The sequence below is a fragment of the Echinops telfairi genome, unplaced genomic scaffold (genome assembly GCF_000313985.2).
Source record: "Echinops telfairi isolate 266 unplaced genomic scaffold, ASM31398v2 ScPeMD7_3;HRSCAF=10, whole genome shotgun sequence".
NCBI lineage: Eukaryota > Metazoa > Chordata > Mammalia > Afrosoricida > Tenrecidae > Echinops > Echinops telfairi.
The window spans coordinates 37,602,672-37,618,379 of NW_022103899.1; the positions used below are offsets into that span (position 1 = coordinate 37,602,672).

Below are 15,708 nucleotides of genomic sequence, written 5' to 3' on the forward strand. Positions count from 1 at the left end.
ATCCGCTGGAGCTTTCAGACAAATACATGTGAGGAATAAAGACTTGGTGATCCACTTCCGAAGGTGAGCAAATGGAAACAATACCCCATTACATTTCCTGCCTTCATTGCTTTGGACACGTCATTAGAAGGGATCAATCGACAGAGAAAGACACCGTGGTTGGCAAAGTAATGAGCCAAGGAAGAAGAGGGAGACCACTGCTGAGATGGATTGGTACAAAAGCCACAATGATAAACTCCAATCAGTTGGCAATCTTGGGGATGATGTGGGACATAGCGATGTTTTAAGTTGTGCTGTATAAAAGCTGACCTGAGTTAAGAGTCAACTTATTGTCAGCTATCTACCTAAATATAATTTATTACTTATGATCATTTAATAGATTTTCAAGTTAAATTGTATATTGAATTTAATTAAAAGGTTTATAACTATATTTTGAAATAAAATATGAAAACATTACATAACAGTGCAGACATAGAAGACAGTCCACCTTGGAGCTTGAAAATCTCACCAAATTCTGAAGGTGGGTTCTATCATCCTTTCTTAGAAGAATAGCTGTGATCCAGAGGTGAGCCCCCAAATATAATATGCCATGGTATTAGAAATTCCTTTAATTATATGAGATTATAACTTCTTCAGAGAGGAATGTTTGTAAACTGTAGTCTTTTATCCCCTCGTAGTATTATCTGTCAACAATGGATAGAAATGTCTCACTGTATGTACTTACATCCATAAACTCCACATTAGCTTTAGGGCCAGTTGTCTCATTGAGAATCTTAATAGCCACAGGAATCTTCACTGTTTCTCCTTCTGGTACCCAAATGCCCTTTGAGAAAAGAAAAAAAATCTGTTATTAAGTCTGTATTAAGACATACAACATTTATTCCAGAAGTGAAATTTGATTTAGCTACCCAACATGTTCATGTCCTAAAAATCATCCTAAATCCTAAATCATCCTAAATCATCCATGTTCATGTCCTAAAAAAGTGCTAATTAAAAAGTCATACAACATTTATTAGGCATGTATTATATAGCACAAGTTAATTGGTATCTTTGTTGTCTGCTTTTATAATTTGAGATGAATCATATATTCCTTTTACTTTCAATATGGTTATATTCTTGAAATTTGTATGCATGAAAATATTTTCAATAGTGAATAAAGCATTAGAATAGCATAGCATAATTTATATCTGATTTTAATAGCATCAATAATTTCAAAACGTTCTTCTATTGAACTTCAATTGTACCATCAGTAATTCAGAAGACTAGGTTAAGTAATATAAGAAGTCCTTTTCAGTTATAATATTACATAACTATTCTGAAAGTTAAACTAAAAATAAAACAAAAGCCTTATGTTGTTTAACTTAAATTAATTAAAAATTAACTTCCAAAGATGATTTTTCGCCCCCAGCATTAGTTTTCAAAGGCAACAATTTTAGGTGACTTTGAAAACATTAATTCTCTCTATTGTTAAATAGTACACATCTGTATCAAGATTTTTATTATCCCAGGAGTTCATAAAGCATTTGTTTATATTGGTCATGGCTAGTTCCCTTTTTGAATCAAAAATGTAATTATAATATCCTACAAGGACCCATCCTTTGTCTAACAGTTTGTCGTACTGTGGGAATTTGTGTGTCGCTGTGATGTTAGAAGCTCTATCACTGATATTTAAAAAAATAAAAATCTGGATCACTCAAAGTGAAGATTCGGCAGAGCTTCCAGACTCAGAACAGACTACAAAGAGGAATAGACTGTGTGCCATGGAGGAATTAGGTACTGAACACCTCCCTCCCAGACAGCTTTGGGACATTGTCAGATACTGAAAACCTCATGAAGAGCAGAGGGGTATTGTCAGAGGAAGTTCCAGAAGATGAGCCCCTAGGTCAGAAGGTACTCAGTATGACTGGGGAAGAACTACTTTCTAAAAATTGTCAGCCATCATAACACAGATGGAGCGAGGCCATCGAGACCTGCATTTGCTGGTGGGACATGACTCAAAATGAGAAGCAGCTGCAAATGGCTATTAATACTTGGAAATTGAAATATATAAAGTATGAATATAGAAAAGTTGGAAGTCATCAAATGAAATGGAACACATAAAGATCGATGTCCTTGACATTCGTCATTGGTATGGGTCATTTTGAAATAGCAATACAGTTCCCTAAGCTGGGAATGGCAGTTTCAAGAGGAATGGGGTTGCTTTCACCTTCAGAATGAACACTTCAAGATCTATATTGAAATAAAATGCTCTCTGTGATACAATAATGCCCAGGCTCATTCAAGAAAGTCCAATCAATACAACTATTATTCAAATGAATTCAACTATTATGCTAATGATGTAGAAATTGAAGAAATTTAACAAACATGAAATCAAGATGCATTGATAATTATTGGTAGTTAGAATGAAAAAGTTGGAAACAAAGTGGGAGAAATAGTAATTAGATAATATAGTGCTGGTGATAAAAATGAAGCTGGAGGCGCATTATAGAATCTTGCAAGACCAATGACTTTTTCTTCACAAGTACCTTTTGCAACAACACACATGGAAATTATGCACATGGGCTTCTCCATACAGAATACATGGAAATCAGACTGACTACATCTGTGGGAGTAAATGATGAAGAAGCTCAATATCAGAAGTCCAAATGAGGTCAGGGCCGACTGTGGAATCTGCTCATATGTAAGTTCAGAATGATGTTTTAGAAAATTAAAACAAGTCTACTTGAGCCAAAATACGACCTTGAGTCTATCCCACCTGAATTTCAAGAACAAATTGACATGTTGAACACTAATGACAGAAGACTTGATGACCCGTGGGAGAACATCAAGAACATCATACATGAAAACAAACAAAGGGACACTAAACAGACAGGAAAGAAAGCAAGATCAAAGTGAAGAGACCGTGAAATTGCTCTAAAATAGCGTAACTAAAAGCAAATGGAATAAACAATGAAGCTAAAGAGCTGAACAGAAAATTGCAAAATGCGACTCATGGAGATAAAATATTATAATGAAATTTTCAAAATCTAGAGGTACAAATTCAAAAAGGACAAATATGGTCAGTATATCTTAAACTGAAGAACTCAATAAAAGAGGCAGTTGCGGAACCAGAACAAGGGAATACTGCATGGTATAAAAAGAGGAAAGGTGTAACAAGATTGCATCCTCTCACCATATTTATTCAAATTGCATGCTGAGAAAATCGTCAAAGAAACCAAATTATATGAAGAATGTGCCATCAGGATTGGAGGAATGCTAATTAATAACCCACAACTTGTAGCTAAACGCATCCTTGCTTGCTGAAAGTGAGGACTAGCAGCACTTGCTGATGAAGGTCAAGGATGGCAGTCTTCAGTATGGTGTACAACTCAATGTAAAGAAAACAAAACTCTTCACAAGTAGACCCATAGATAACAGCATGACACGCCGGAAAGCAAGTTTGCACTTGTCGGCAGTTTCTTCTTGCTTGCATCCACAACCAATGTTCAAGGGAGCAACAGTCAAGGGATCAAATAACATATGGCACTGTACCTCTTCATCCCAAGATTTCTTTTAAGTGTTGAAATACAAGGATATTACTTTAAAGACTAAAGTGCATGTGACCCATGCCTTGGTATTTTCAATAATCTCTGAAGGATGTTAAAGGTGGACATTGAATAAGGAAAATCAAAGAATGTATGTATTTGTATTATGGTGCTGACAAAGAATATTGAAAGTACTGTGGACTGCCAAAAGAACAAAGATATTTGTCTTGGAAAATGTATGGTCAGAATGCGCCATTAAGCAAGAACAGTGAGACTACACCTCATGTAGTTTGGACATGTTAGCAGGAGAGACCAGTTTCTGGAAACGGGCACCATACTTCGTTCAGCAGAGCGGCAGCGGAACAGAAGGAGAGCCTTGACACTGGTTGCCACAGGGGGTTTGAATCTAAGAAGAACTGGGATGACCCTGCAGGACTGGGCTGAGTTTCTGTCTGTTGAAAGAAAACGGGGCTGAGTTTCTCTCTCTACCCGTGTGGGGACTGATTAAAAGGCACACAGTCACCACCACTGGAAATAGAAAGTTCGTAGCTGTGAAGAAAAGTGAAACATTTTCTAGACAACAACATGTAGCCTCAAACTCAATACAAATATTTTAATAAGAGTAATACTTTTGATAATGTTCTTCAGGGTTCATATATTACATAAGATTTTGAAAAGCTTATTGTCCCAAATGGTCACTGCCTGAAATGTGATCATAAGGGGAAACAAAATGTAAAATTGTAATTTAACAAAATGTAAAATTGTAATCTGTCCTATGAAAAAACTTTAATGATGCCAGCTCTAACTTTAAAAGAGAGAAAAAAAGATAGTTTATTATTCTTAATAGAATTTCTCCATTCCATGCTTTGCTTGTATAAGGTGGCTGTAATCATAAAGATAGACAGAAACCCTTTCTTTTAGTTATTTTATGCTAAAATATATACATTCTGCTAACCAAAAAACACCAAAATATGTTGTTGTTGTTGAATATTTTGTTGTTGGTTCTGACTCATAGCGACCCTACATACCCGAGAAAGGAAACACAGCACACTCTTACAACTGCTATGTTGTGCCCCATTGCTGCAGGCGCTGTGTCAATCCATGCCATTGAAGGTCTTTGTCTTCTACTTTAATAAGCATGGCCTTCTTTTCCAGCGACTAGTCTCTCCTGATAACATGTCCCAAATACTTGAGATGAAGTCTCCACAACTTTGCTTCTAAGGAGCAAAAGCGTTTGTTCTCTGCAAATTCATGGACATTTCAATATTATTTGACAGCACCATAATTCATATATATCAATTCTTCTTTGGCCTTCCTCATTCACTGTCCACATTTCAAATGCACATGAGGCCATTAAGAATAAGATTGCTTCGGCACACTAAGGCACACTTTAGTCCTCAAAGGAGCATCCTTGACTTTAAAGAAGTCATCTTTAGGAAATTGACCCAAGGCAATGTGACATTGGATCTTGTGATTCCAGAGCTTTTTTTTTTAAAGGATTACGGGGGTTTATTAGGTTAGTGAACAAGTCAGGATCAGAAAATATTAAGGACACAATTCTTTTTCCTTTAGTGCCTCTTCTCAGCCATGCCAGCAGGCACGGTCCTTACTTAGCCTTGCAGTCTTGGGGACCCTTTGCCTCTGCCCTGCTCAGGCAACTGTTACAAAATTCATTTAGGGCTAATAAGTTCCATGGGGCAGATAACTTTACTCATTCAGTGGGCTTGGCAGCCTCCTGGTCTCAGCACTGCAACTTTGTTTGGTCTCATGGTCTCAGCTGGGCTCCTCTCCTCTACCTGGTCTCAGGGCTGCTGTGTTCACAACTTCAGGTCCACAACTTCCACTGGTGGCTCTTCTTTCTGGAGGGCTTTAGGCTCCCTCTTCCTGCTTCTGAAATCGCTCTCTTTGTACCCAGCAGAATAAGAAATCTGACCAATCCCCAAGTAAGAATCTTCTACTGCTTATTTGCATGCTCCCACCCAGTTCCTGGGTGAGAGTTAGAAATACTATGGATAGAAGAGTCGCACCAAATAATTTCACTTCACTGCAGACGTGGATTGCCTATTCCCTTTTCCTAGTCTGTCTTAGCCGGAAGCTCCAATGAAACTGTCCACCAAGGATGCCCGTGGTATTTAAAATGCCAGTGGCATAGCTTCTAGCATCACAGCAATATTAAAGCCACCAAGAGAATCAGAACCAAAGTCACTGCCATCGAGTCTATGCTGACCTACAGTGACCCTATAGGGCAGGGTAGAACTTTCCCTGTGAAAGTCTGAGATGATAACTTTACAGGAATAGAAAGCCCAGTCTTTCTCCCAAGGAGAAGCTGGTGGTTTGAATTGCCAACCTTTCAGATTGCCGCCTGATGCATCACTATTATACCATGAGGGCTCCTCATGTAAGCCACCCCATGCCAACAAACTGACAGCCAAGTATTGATTTCAAAGGATCAGAGTACAAGACATGCTTCGGGCTTTCAAAACATTCACAGACAAATTTCATTATCTTGTAATTCTGATTTTTCCACGAACTTTTTGAAGCACCTTTGTATTCTACATATTTCCTCACTTGCGAAGTTTGACATCTTTTTCCAAAAATCGTTTTTACTTAAAATGTTTCCTTTCCTTTCAGTCAAGTTTACAGGAAGTGTTCCCCTCCAAAATGAAGTAAATATTTCTTTTACTTGGTCAATACTAAGCCAAACGATAGATTTAACATTCAAACATCAGTTCTAATTAACAAGAAAGCCAGCACTGGTCCCTGCTACCAGGCTCCCATGAAAAAAGGAAACTTTAGAAGTAGCCAGATATTAGCCTCGTCAGGTCCTGAAGAAAAGTGAGCGGGAGTTCTTTGAGCATTCAAATTTAGGTACCAATTGCTAAAGCCATGGGCGAAGAACTTGGAGAATTCCAACCAAATGCTTCTGTCTGCAATTGAGCAAATATACAACCAAGATCCACTATTAGGGGGGTGGGCGCGGGGCTGGGGTTCCCCGGCGGCTGGACTACTCCATCCTCACCGAGCGGCTGGACACAAAGCCTTTGCCAAGGATGATGCCTGGGAGGCGGTGGCCATCAAGTATGTGGCCAGGGAGAGTGTGAACAAGGCGTCGTCGGTGGAAAACCTCCAGACAGAGATGGAGATCCTGCAGGGCACCCGCTGCCCCACCTAGCGCAGCTGAAAGACTTCCAGGGGGCAAGGACGACCTCGATGGCATCGTGGGGTTCTGTGCTGGCCGCGACCAGTCTTGCTTCCTCCCGTCTGGAGCCTTCGTGCAGCAGGGAGCACAGACGAGGATCTTTCTCCGCATATGGAGCCACCAAGCACTCTGCCCAGCTCCTTGGAGAAGCCCCGGGCACGGGCAGCTCCGGTTTCGCCCAGCACACAGCCGTGTGGACGAGCGGCACATCCCACGGGGCTGCCCGCTCGACGTGGCCCGGAGATGGTGAGCGAGCGGGTCACGACGCCCACGTGGACTCTGGTCCCTGGGGTCATCCTCGAGAAGCTCTCTTCAGGCAGCCCCCCTCACCTCCAGGTCCTTCTCCGAGCTGGAGGGGCAGAGCCAGAGGAACCCGGTTCCGAGTTTCCCCTGCGCCCCCACTCTCCCGGGACTGCCGGGACCCCGGCCGCCGTGTATCCTTCGAGGGCGATCCCAGAGCTTTTTATGTGGATCCAAGCAGGACAAAGTCCTGAACAACTTCAATCTCTTGTCCATGTATCATGATGCTCTCTATTGGTCAAGTTGTGAGGGTTTGGGTTTTCTTTATATTAATTTGTAATCCATATTGAAGGCTGCAGGGAGAAAGAGGGGCTTTCTACTCCCATAGAGTTAGAGTTTTGAACACTCACAAGTTCTACCCTGCTCTAGGGGGCCACTGTGAGTGGAGCATCTACTCCGTGGCAATGAGTTTGGTTTGATTGAAGGCTGACATCCATGATCGTCATGTCATCCATGCTTTCAGCAAGCAAGGCTATGCCATCTGCTCATTGTAGGGTGTCACTCACCCTCCTCCAATCCTGATGTTTCCTTCCTCCTCTTACCGTGCAGTTTCTTTGATTCTTTGCTCAGCATACAGACTGAATAAGCACGGGAGACAAACAGAATACAGTGCTAACACACACACTTCCTGATTTTAAACTATGCAGCCTCCCCTTGTGCTCTTGGAACCATTGCCTCTCTGTCCGTGTTCAGGTTCTTCACGAGCACCGTGAAGAGGGCTAGGTTCCTCTTCTTCTCAAGCTCGGCATCATTTGCAATGATCGACCAAGTTGAATGCCTTTGCATACTCCATAGAACACAAGGAAACATCCTTTTGGTATTCTTTGATTTGTACCGACATCCATCCAACACAAGAAATTTTATCCCTTGTTCCGTGTCCTCTTCTGAAGCTGGCCTGTCCTTGTCACTGTACTGCTGCGACTACTGTTGACCGATCTTCAGCAAAAGTTTACATGCATGTGATATAAACCATAGTCTTGATAATGTATGCAGCCTCTTGTGCCACTATTCTTTGAAATGGGTACAAATACAGCACATATTTTCTAGTAAGTTGGCCGAGTAGCTGCCTTCCAAGTTTCTTGGCACAGGTGAGTGACTGTTTCCAGTACTTCCTCAACTTATTGAAACATTTCAATTGATAACCTGTCATTTCTTGGAATTTTGTTTTTGCCCAATGTCTTCAGGGCAGCTTGGACTTTTTCTTCCAGTACCACTGGTTCTTGATCATATGTTACCTCTTGCAATGTTTGAAAGTCTCCCGTTTCTTTTTGGTACAGTGAGTCTGTGTATTCTTTCCATTTTCTTTTGATACTTCCTGTATCAATTATTTTGCCCATATTGCAACTTGTATTTAACAACATCTCTCAACTCATGGCCGTCAAGTCAATGCTGCCTCGGAGAGGGCCTGTGGGTTGCCAAGACTGTAACTGTTTACATGAGTCGAAGGCTCCGTCTTTTTCCTGTGGAGCTGTTGGTGGTTTCAAACCACTGACCGTGCAGATTGTAGCCAATCTTGTACCCATTGCACCACCATGCCTCTATCTACATAGAAATTATTAAAAAGTAATAATACAATGGAAAAAAATAACCATAAAAGGTGAATTTAAGTTTAGTTCATCCTAAGGGGTAATGGAGTTGGTGCTAAAAAACAAAGTAATATATCAAAGTCCCTGTTTTGTAAGTTAAGATAAAATATTATTAAAGTAGAAAGAGAAAGGAAAAATCCCAAGACCAAAACGGCTGCATTTTCTCACAAGTACTCTCTGGGATAGAATAAAGACTTATCCTTATTAAATTAAGTAATCTCAGAAGGGGTTCGTTTATAAAGATTCACCATTAAAATTCAAATATTCCTGAAGTGTAATTTTAAAATGAAAATATGGATTCATCTTGAATTAATGTGTGCTACTTTCTACATAGTGTACAAGCATACGCTGCATTACAAAAGCATCTATTTCCAAGTGTTTCTTTCAGTTAAATGGTAGGCAATGGAGCAGGTGCGAATGGCTCTTTCTCAGTCTTACTTTAGGGCAAGCAAAGGATTGCGGTGTTTCTATGGTGTAGAAACTGCTCATTCAGCAAGTAAGGGGGGATTGTGATGAAGAATTTGTTGATGTGGGGGCTGGTTCAATCATTTCTTAGGCAATATGAAAGCAAATATATGTAACATTAAAGGGTAAAGAGGACTCGTCCATAAGGAACTGCTGGTATATATTACTGATTATTAGACCTGATCAGAGGAAAATTCAACTACAGTGATATCTATGCTATAGCTAAAGTCCTTTATATTTACATACAGTATAACTACAACTAGTATGCAAAATTAACCCGATAATTGTATAATCCAATCTGAACCTATGTTCAAGAAAGTCCTGTGAACAGATGTAACAATTCAAGCTATAATTTAACATGCTAGCGCTAAGAAGAAAACTCAAAAATGCTATGAAACTTTCATGTATAAGTAAATTAAGTAGAGGTACAAGACTTATGGAAAAGACACAGATGGTTGTGCTTAATAAAGGTATGAATAAACGTTTATTATGAAATCTCTCAGTAGGTAGTATTTTTTCTCAGGTCATTAAGTAGTGTTCAGTCTTGAGTTATGGGATTTTTATGGTTTAGAATAAAATTCAATTGGCAGACAATATATCATCATAACATATAAGGGACTTGCCCTCTAGTAACAATCTGAGATTACACTATCTTTGAAAAGAAAGTTTGTTATGATGCAATTACATTTGCCCCTTTACTCTATCTCCCTGCTCCAGAGATAAGCAAAATGTCTTACTAGCACTGTGTTTGTTTTTAACAGGAAACAACTAATAACAGACCAGAAACATAAGGGCAGAAGGCTCTAATAACCAGATTTCTATTAGAGCCATGTGATCCATGGTTCGTTATGAAAACCTTCAGTTATATTGAAACAATTACCAGCTTTCAAATTTAAGTTCAAATTTAAGACCTCACTGGTATTAAAGTAAGTAATTCTCTTGATACTATTTTATCCAGGACACATGAAGATTAAAATTTTGTTCACTATATGCGTAATGTTAGTCTATTTAAGAAAGCCTATGTGCATACAGTATGAGTCTACTTTTGGTAGCACTCAATAAACTGGAAAACCAAATAAGCAGAAACTAGAGAAGTTGCCAGTGCGACCAGAGAAGTGTCCAGACCATGAGGTGCTCAGCCGGGAACCCCGCATTTAAATGAAGGAAATATGCATAAAAGGCCATGAACCCTGTGCATTCTGAACAGAGAGCTGTTTGCTTTTAAAGATACTATTTTGGATACAAGTGGAACAGAACAAACCTTAAAGTCTATATTCTAATTTTTAATAGTTTCTTTAAATAGTAAAAAGAAATGTATATTTAAAATAGAGACCATAACATAGATTTATTTGAACGTATTTTAAAAATAAAAGATAGACTTGTGTAGAGTTTTTGGAAAATCATAACACTGCCCAAGTAAATTATGGGAATTAAAGTAATGGATTTTACAAAAGGATTCCATATTAATCTAGAAGGGGCCCTTGATCCTGTTATTGACCATTAAAGTACATATTAGAACAATTAACCTTCTGTTAGAAGAGTGAATTGATCTTTCAATTCAACTAAATAAGTCAACATACAAATGCCACCGTGATCATTCGCTTTCAAGATAAATTTCTCTTATCAAAAACCCATGATGTCACCCTTCCCTTCTGACTTCAATTTTGCACAAAAAATAACACCTTTCACTTGCAGGTAGGGGTGAAGACAATGTAACTACTGAAATCCCTGTTACATTATATCTGCAACCAGCAAGGAAAACAAACTGGTTCAAGAACTGATTCGTTTTTCTTCAGTCAACTCAAACTCAAGGCAACCCTATGTGTGCAAAGGGCAGAGCAGTGCGCCCCGGGGTTCTGGACCAGAAGTAGATCCCTAGGCCTTTCTTTGAGGTGCCTGTGTTGAGGTGGACTTAACCCGGTCCTCTTTGGCTTAGCAGCCTACTCTGTTAACTATGGGCCCTACCTAGGCACTAGCATTAGAACTAGTCCTGTCTTAATCATGTGTCAGCAAGTGTGTGAATTCTTACTGAGCTGTTCTGAGTCAGAATTGACTCAGTGGTAGTGAGAGCTCTCATGGAGAGGCTTTGGGATAAAGCACAGAGGGAGAACAGCAAAGGATGATGGTACATATTACTCATCTGTCTGGGGGTTTGTGGAACGCCATGACGTGGGGAAGGGAAATATGCGACTGAGTCTGGTTATGTTGAATGAAGGTAGGGAGTATCCTAAGAAAGGAAAGTCAAAGGAGTTCAGGAAGACATTGAGAGAGAGGATTATGTACTTCTGCTATGTACCAGCATTCCCTGGTTTTCTCTTAGGACTGGTCTAGCTCGTTCAATAAAAATTAATAAATTCATTTCTACAGCAACTTCTCGATACTGTGGAGGTTTTCCTCTCAGAATATTGAAAATGTAATTAGGTTGGCTACAGTAATAACTGGTTATTAGACAAAATGTTCAAAGAAAACCTTGCAATAACGGACGGTACGCATCGTTTCTGACTTACTTTATACACAGTTCCAAAGGCCCCAGAGCCAAGGACTTTCACCCTCTTGAGCTCAGTTTCTTTCAAGATCCGAAGTTGAGCTTGATTAGGTGCTGTGCCACTGGGAGTTAGGGGTTCTACCAACTGCAAAGCAAAAAGAGTCCAAGTTTAAAAAATCTTACACTCAAACACACGGTTCTCTCTCTCGCTCTCTCTCTATCTCTCTCTCTCTCTCATTCTCACAAAGGCAAAAGCACATAAATATCCCCTGTAGTGCATATGCCTTGACACACAGCCTGTTTGTTCTATGGGGCACTCAATCTCCACAGACATGAGAGAAGGTTTCAAAAAGTTTATATATTAAAAAAAATAAATTAAAAGACAATAGACTTTTTCCATGAAAATTGGAATGATATCCTCTCATACATGAAGGCATTCCTTCAGACCTTGTCCTTCCTCTCGTGGCTTTGCCTAGGTCATCGCATAGAGCTGGTGTGGCCACCTTGACTTTGATGCATACACATGAATGCAAATGAAAAGCTGCCTTCTTAGCACTTAAAAAATTAGCTGAAAGCCAGGATTTTTTTAAAGTGTAAAACTAGAGCAATGCCAAATGCAGGATAATGCTTTGCATACCTCCCTGTGCATTATGAATTATCAGAGCTCCTTATTAAAATACAGATGCTGGTTCATTAGGATCTGCAGTGTGAGTGAAATTCTGTGGTTTTACAACTTCTAGAAAGCCAAGGCTCCAGTAAGAGTTTCTGTCTCAGACACCTGATGCAGGCTGCTAGGAGTTGGGCTCATCTGACTGGCAGTGACTTTGGCAGGGGCAGAGGTAAAGACTATGTATGATAGTACCCCTTGGCCAACGTTTAAATACTAAGCACCAAAATGTCTTCTAGCTCATAAAATCTAAAATTCTGTAATTTGGCTGTAGGTCCTAAGGACATATGATGGAAATCAAAGGAATAAAGAATGATCAGGGAATAAGGTTCACTAGTTTTGGCTTCCCGAAAAAGGCACACTTTGAAATCAGCCATGAGGTAATGAACACGGATAGACATTGGGAAAATTACTGCTCTGTGAACCATAGGATGGAGGCAATATCAGAGGGAGGGAGTAAAATTGTGCTGATGGCTTGAGGTATGATACTTTAAGTGACACTCAAGTCACAGAAGATGAATGAGCAGAGGTATCATGTATGAGTGTAGCAATCATTTGCAAATGTGAGCAAAAGGAAGTGTGAGTTAAGACACTGGCTATGAGTGGCTCTCATGTTAAAGTTTTACTTTTTCCCCTATGCTGACCAAAAAAGCAAGTTGCTGAAATAGCACACAGTGTTATAATTGGTAAAGAGTTAACTCAAAGAACTGGACTTTAAACACAGACAAATGGCCTGTTCTTTCTCAGCATAAGGAAATAATCAAGGGCTACTCTTCCTCAGATTGTTTAGAACCAAGCAGTATTTCACAATGTCTATTTACTAGATGAAGTGGACTGTGGCCGTCAGCCTGGATATTATTCTCATGCTTCTGTGAACATCATAGCCTTCTGAATTAGAGGAATGGTCTTTAGTTAACCATGATGTTAGAGAGAACATGACAAAAATGATCAATTAACTCAAGCTGTTTTCTAATCATTTATCAGCAAATTCTTTTGTTTCTGTTTATAATACATATTCTAAATATATAGAGTTGATAGCATGCAACTGCATTCAAGTCACTTAAGCAAAATTTCAGAGTTACAAGACTCTGTTAAATTCATTTTTAAAAAATTTCAAATATTTATTCTATCATACATTATATCAATAACAATAAGTAGATGAAATAAATTAGTCCTTGTACAACTTAATCCTAAACAAAATTATTTTGAAAATACTCAAATTCAAAGTTAACCAAGACTATCTTATTCATTATATATATATATGTGTGTGTGTGTGTGTGTGTGTGTATGTATGTATGTATGTATGAATATCCTGGGATCCATGGCAGAGTGTATCCAACAGGTCTAGCTTTCTATCAGCCATTTAGTCTAAACAATATTCCTTTACCCTGGGATGACTAAAACATTATGCTGCATTTTAAACCATTTGTGAATGAAAATGTTCACTTCCATTCCCATTTTCTCTTGCTTTCAAAAAGCTCAATGTTTCCTTATTTTTGCAGATACAAACTAAGAAATCCCCATGAGGGTGGAGCCTGGCCTTCTCTGGTTATCCAAAGGAGAACAAACCTATCATGTATGTGCATAAACACACATCGCAAGTATAATGCATATTTTTACAAATCATCTTTTAATTACCAATAATAATCACATAAAAATAGTTGAATGGGAAAAGAATAATGATCTAGTGATACAGCATAAAGAATACAATAAAGTGTTCTTAAATTGTAAGTCTGGAAGTTTTGTTCCTGGATGTTCTATTGTATATACTTTTACCCAATAAATCATATGTAATTTTTTGATGAATATAATATTTTTCATATTTATTCCTATTTATTTCATACCTTTGAATATACCACAGAAGAAAGACGAGGCCATCTGATTAAAGAGTTACAGTCTTAGAAACTCACAGGGACAGTACTACCTTGTCCTACAGGGTCACTGTGAGTCAGCTTTGACTCCATGGAAATGAATTTAGTTTGATTTTGTTTTTGGCATCTACCATGTAGTAATTCCTCATTTGCAAGTTTCACGGTTCATCTTGGGATACTAAGATTTCTACAATTTTCTTAGATGTTAATTGGAGAAAAAATTATTAACAGTTGTTTCTTGTCATTTGAGTATTATGTCTTGAAAGTAAGCATAGTTTTAATTTGAGAACCAGTATTGTTCTAGGAGAGAGATGTGGTTTTAATTGTAAGTTCTATACCAGGGTTTCCACCATTTGCCTGTCAGTCTATGGTTCTGTGTGGCTGTGATGCTAAAAGTTATATCACTGGTTTTTCCCATACCAACAGGGTCTCCCAAGGTGGATAGGTTTCCGCCGAGCTTCTAGACTAAGACTAGACTAAGGAGAAGAAAGTGGCTGTCCACCACAGGGGAATTCATTGCTCAACATCTTAATGGATAGCATGTGAACCGTCACATACTGCAGACCTCGTGGCTGGAAGCGGAGCATAGGCAACCATAGTGCCTCAGGATGGATCCCTCAGGTCAGAAGGCACTCACAATAGGGCTGCAGAAGAGCTGCTTCACCAAAGTCAAGTCAACTCGAATGAAGTGACTGGAGGAAAGCCCTGCGGGACATTCACTCGCTGATGAGGCATGCCTCCAAAGGAGAAGAAAGGGCTGCAGAAATCTACTAATAACCAAAACTTCCAGTGTACAAAGTATGAATCTCGAAAAATTATACATCATCAAAAATGAAATACAACACATAAAGATCAATATCCTAGGGATTTATGAGCTGGAATGGACTGGCCATTTTAAATCAGAAAATCATATGGTTTCCTATGTTGGGAATGACACTATCAAGAGGAATAACTTTGCATTCATAGTCAAAAATAACATTTCAAGATTTACCGTGATAGAATTTTGCAAAGCCAACAGCTGGTTCATAGCAAGATTTTTTCAAACAAGACAAAAGGTCACTATACACATTGGGCTTCCCCCAGTGGAATACACAGAAATCAAATTGATTTCTGCTAGAAGACCAAATAGAGAACCTCAATGTCAGCAGTTCAAACCAGACCAGGGGCTGGCTGTGGATCATCAATTGGTTGTATATAAATTCAAGATAAAGCAGCAGAAAATTAAAACACATCCAAGAAGGCCAAGTATGATGTTGCGTCTATCTCACCTGAATTTGTAGAACATTTCAAGAACAGATTTGATGCATGGGACATGTAGGCTAAGAGACCTGATGAGCTGCGGGAGGACATCAAGAGCGCCATTCACGAAGAAAGCAAAGGGTCGTTCATAAGACAGGAAAGAAAGAAAAGACCAAAGTGGATGTCTCAAGAAAAAGTCTCAAATGTGCTCTTAATTTTCGAGAGACTAAGGCAAATAAAGCAAATGATGAAGTTGGAAAAGAAATTTTGAAAGGGTCGCTCAAGAAATCAAATATTAAAATTAAATGTGCAAAGACCTTGAGTTGAAAAACTGAAAAAAAGAAGACCGCATTCCACTTATCTGAAAAACTC

General features: G+C 39.0%; 1 protein-coding gene across 3 annotated transcripts in view; it reads right to left on the reverse strand.

The window, feature by feature from the left end:
- ERBB4 (erb-b2 receptor tyrosine kinase 4) overlaps nt 1–15,708 on the reverse strand; it is a 708,927-nt gene that overhangs the window by 245,934 nt on the left and 447,285 nt on the right. For all 3 annotated transcript variants that reach the window (XM_045295392.1, XM_045295397.1, XM_045295390.1), the window contains 2 exons: nt 11,582–11,704; nt 725–823 (listed from right to left, as the gene is read on the reverse strand). In XM_045295392.1, the coding sequence (XP_045151327.1) occupies nt 725–823; nt 11,582–11,704 (222 nt within the window). The remainder of the gene's footprint in view (nt 1–724; nt 824–11,581; nt 11,705–15,708) is intronic.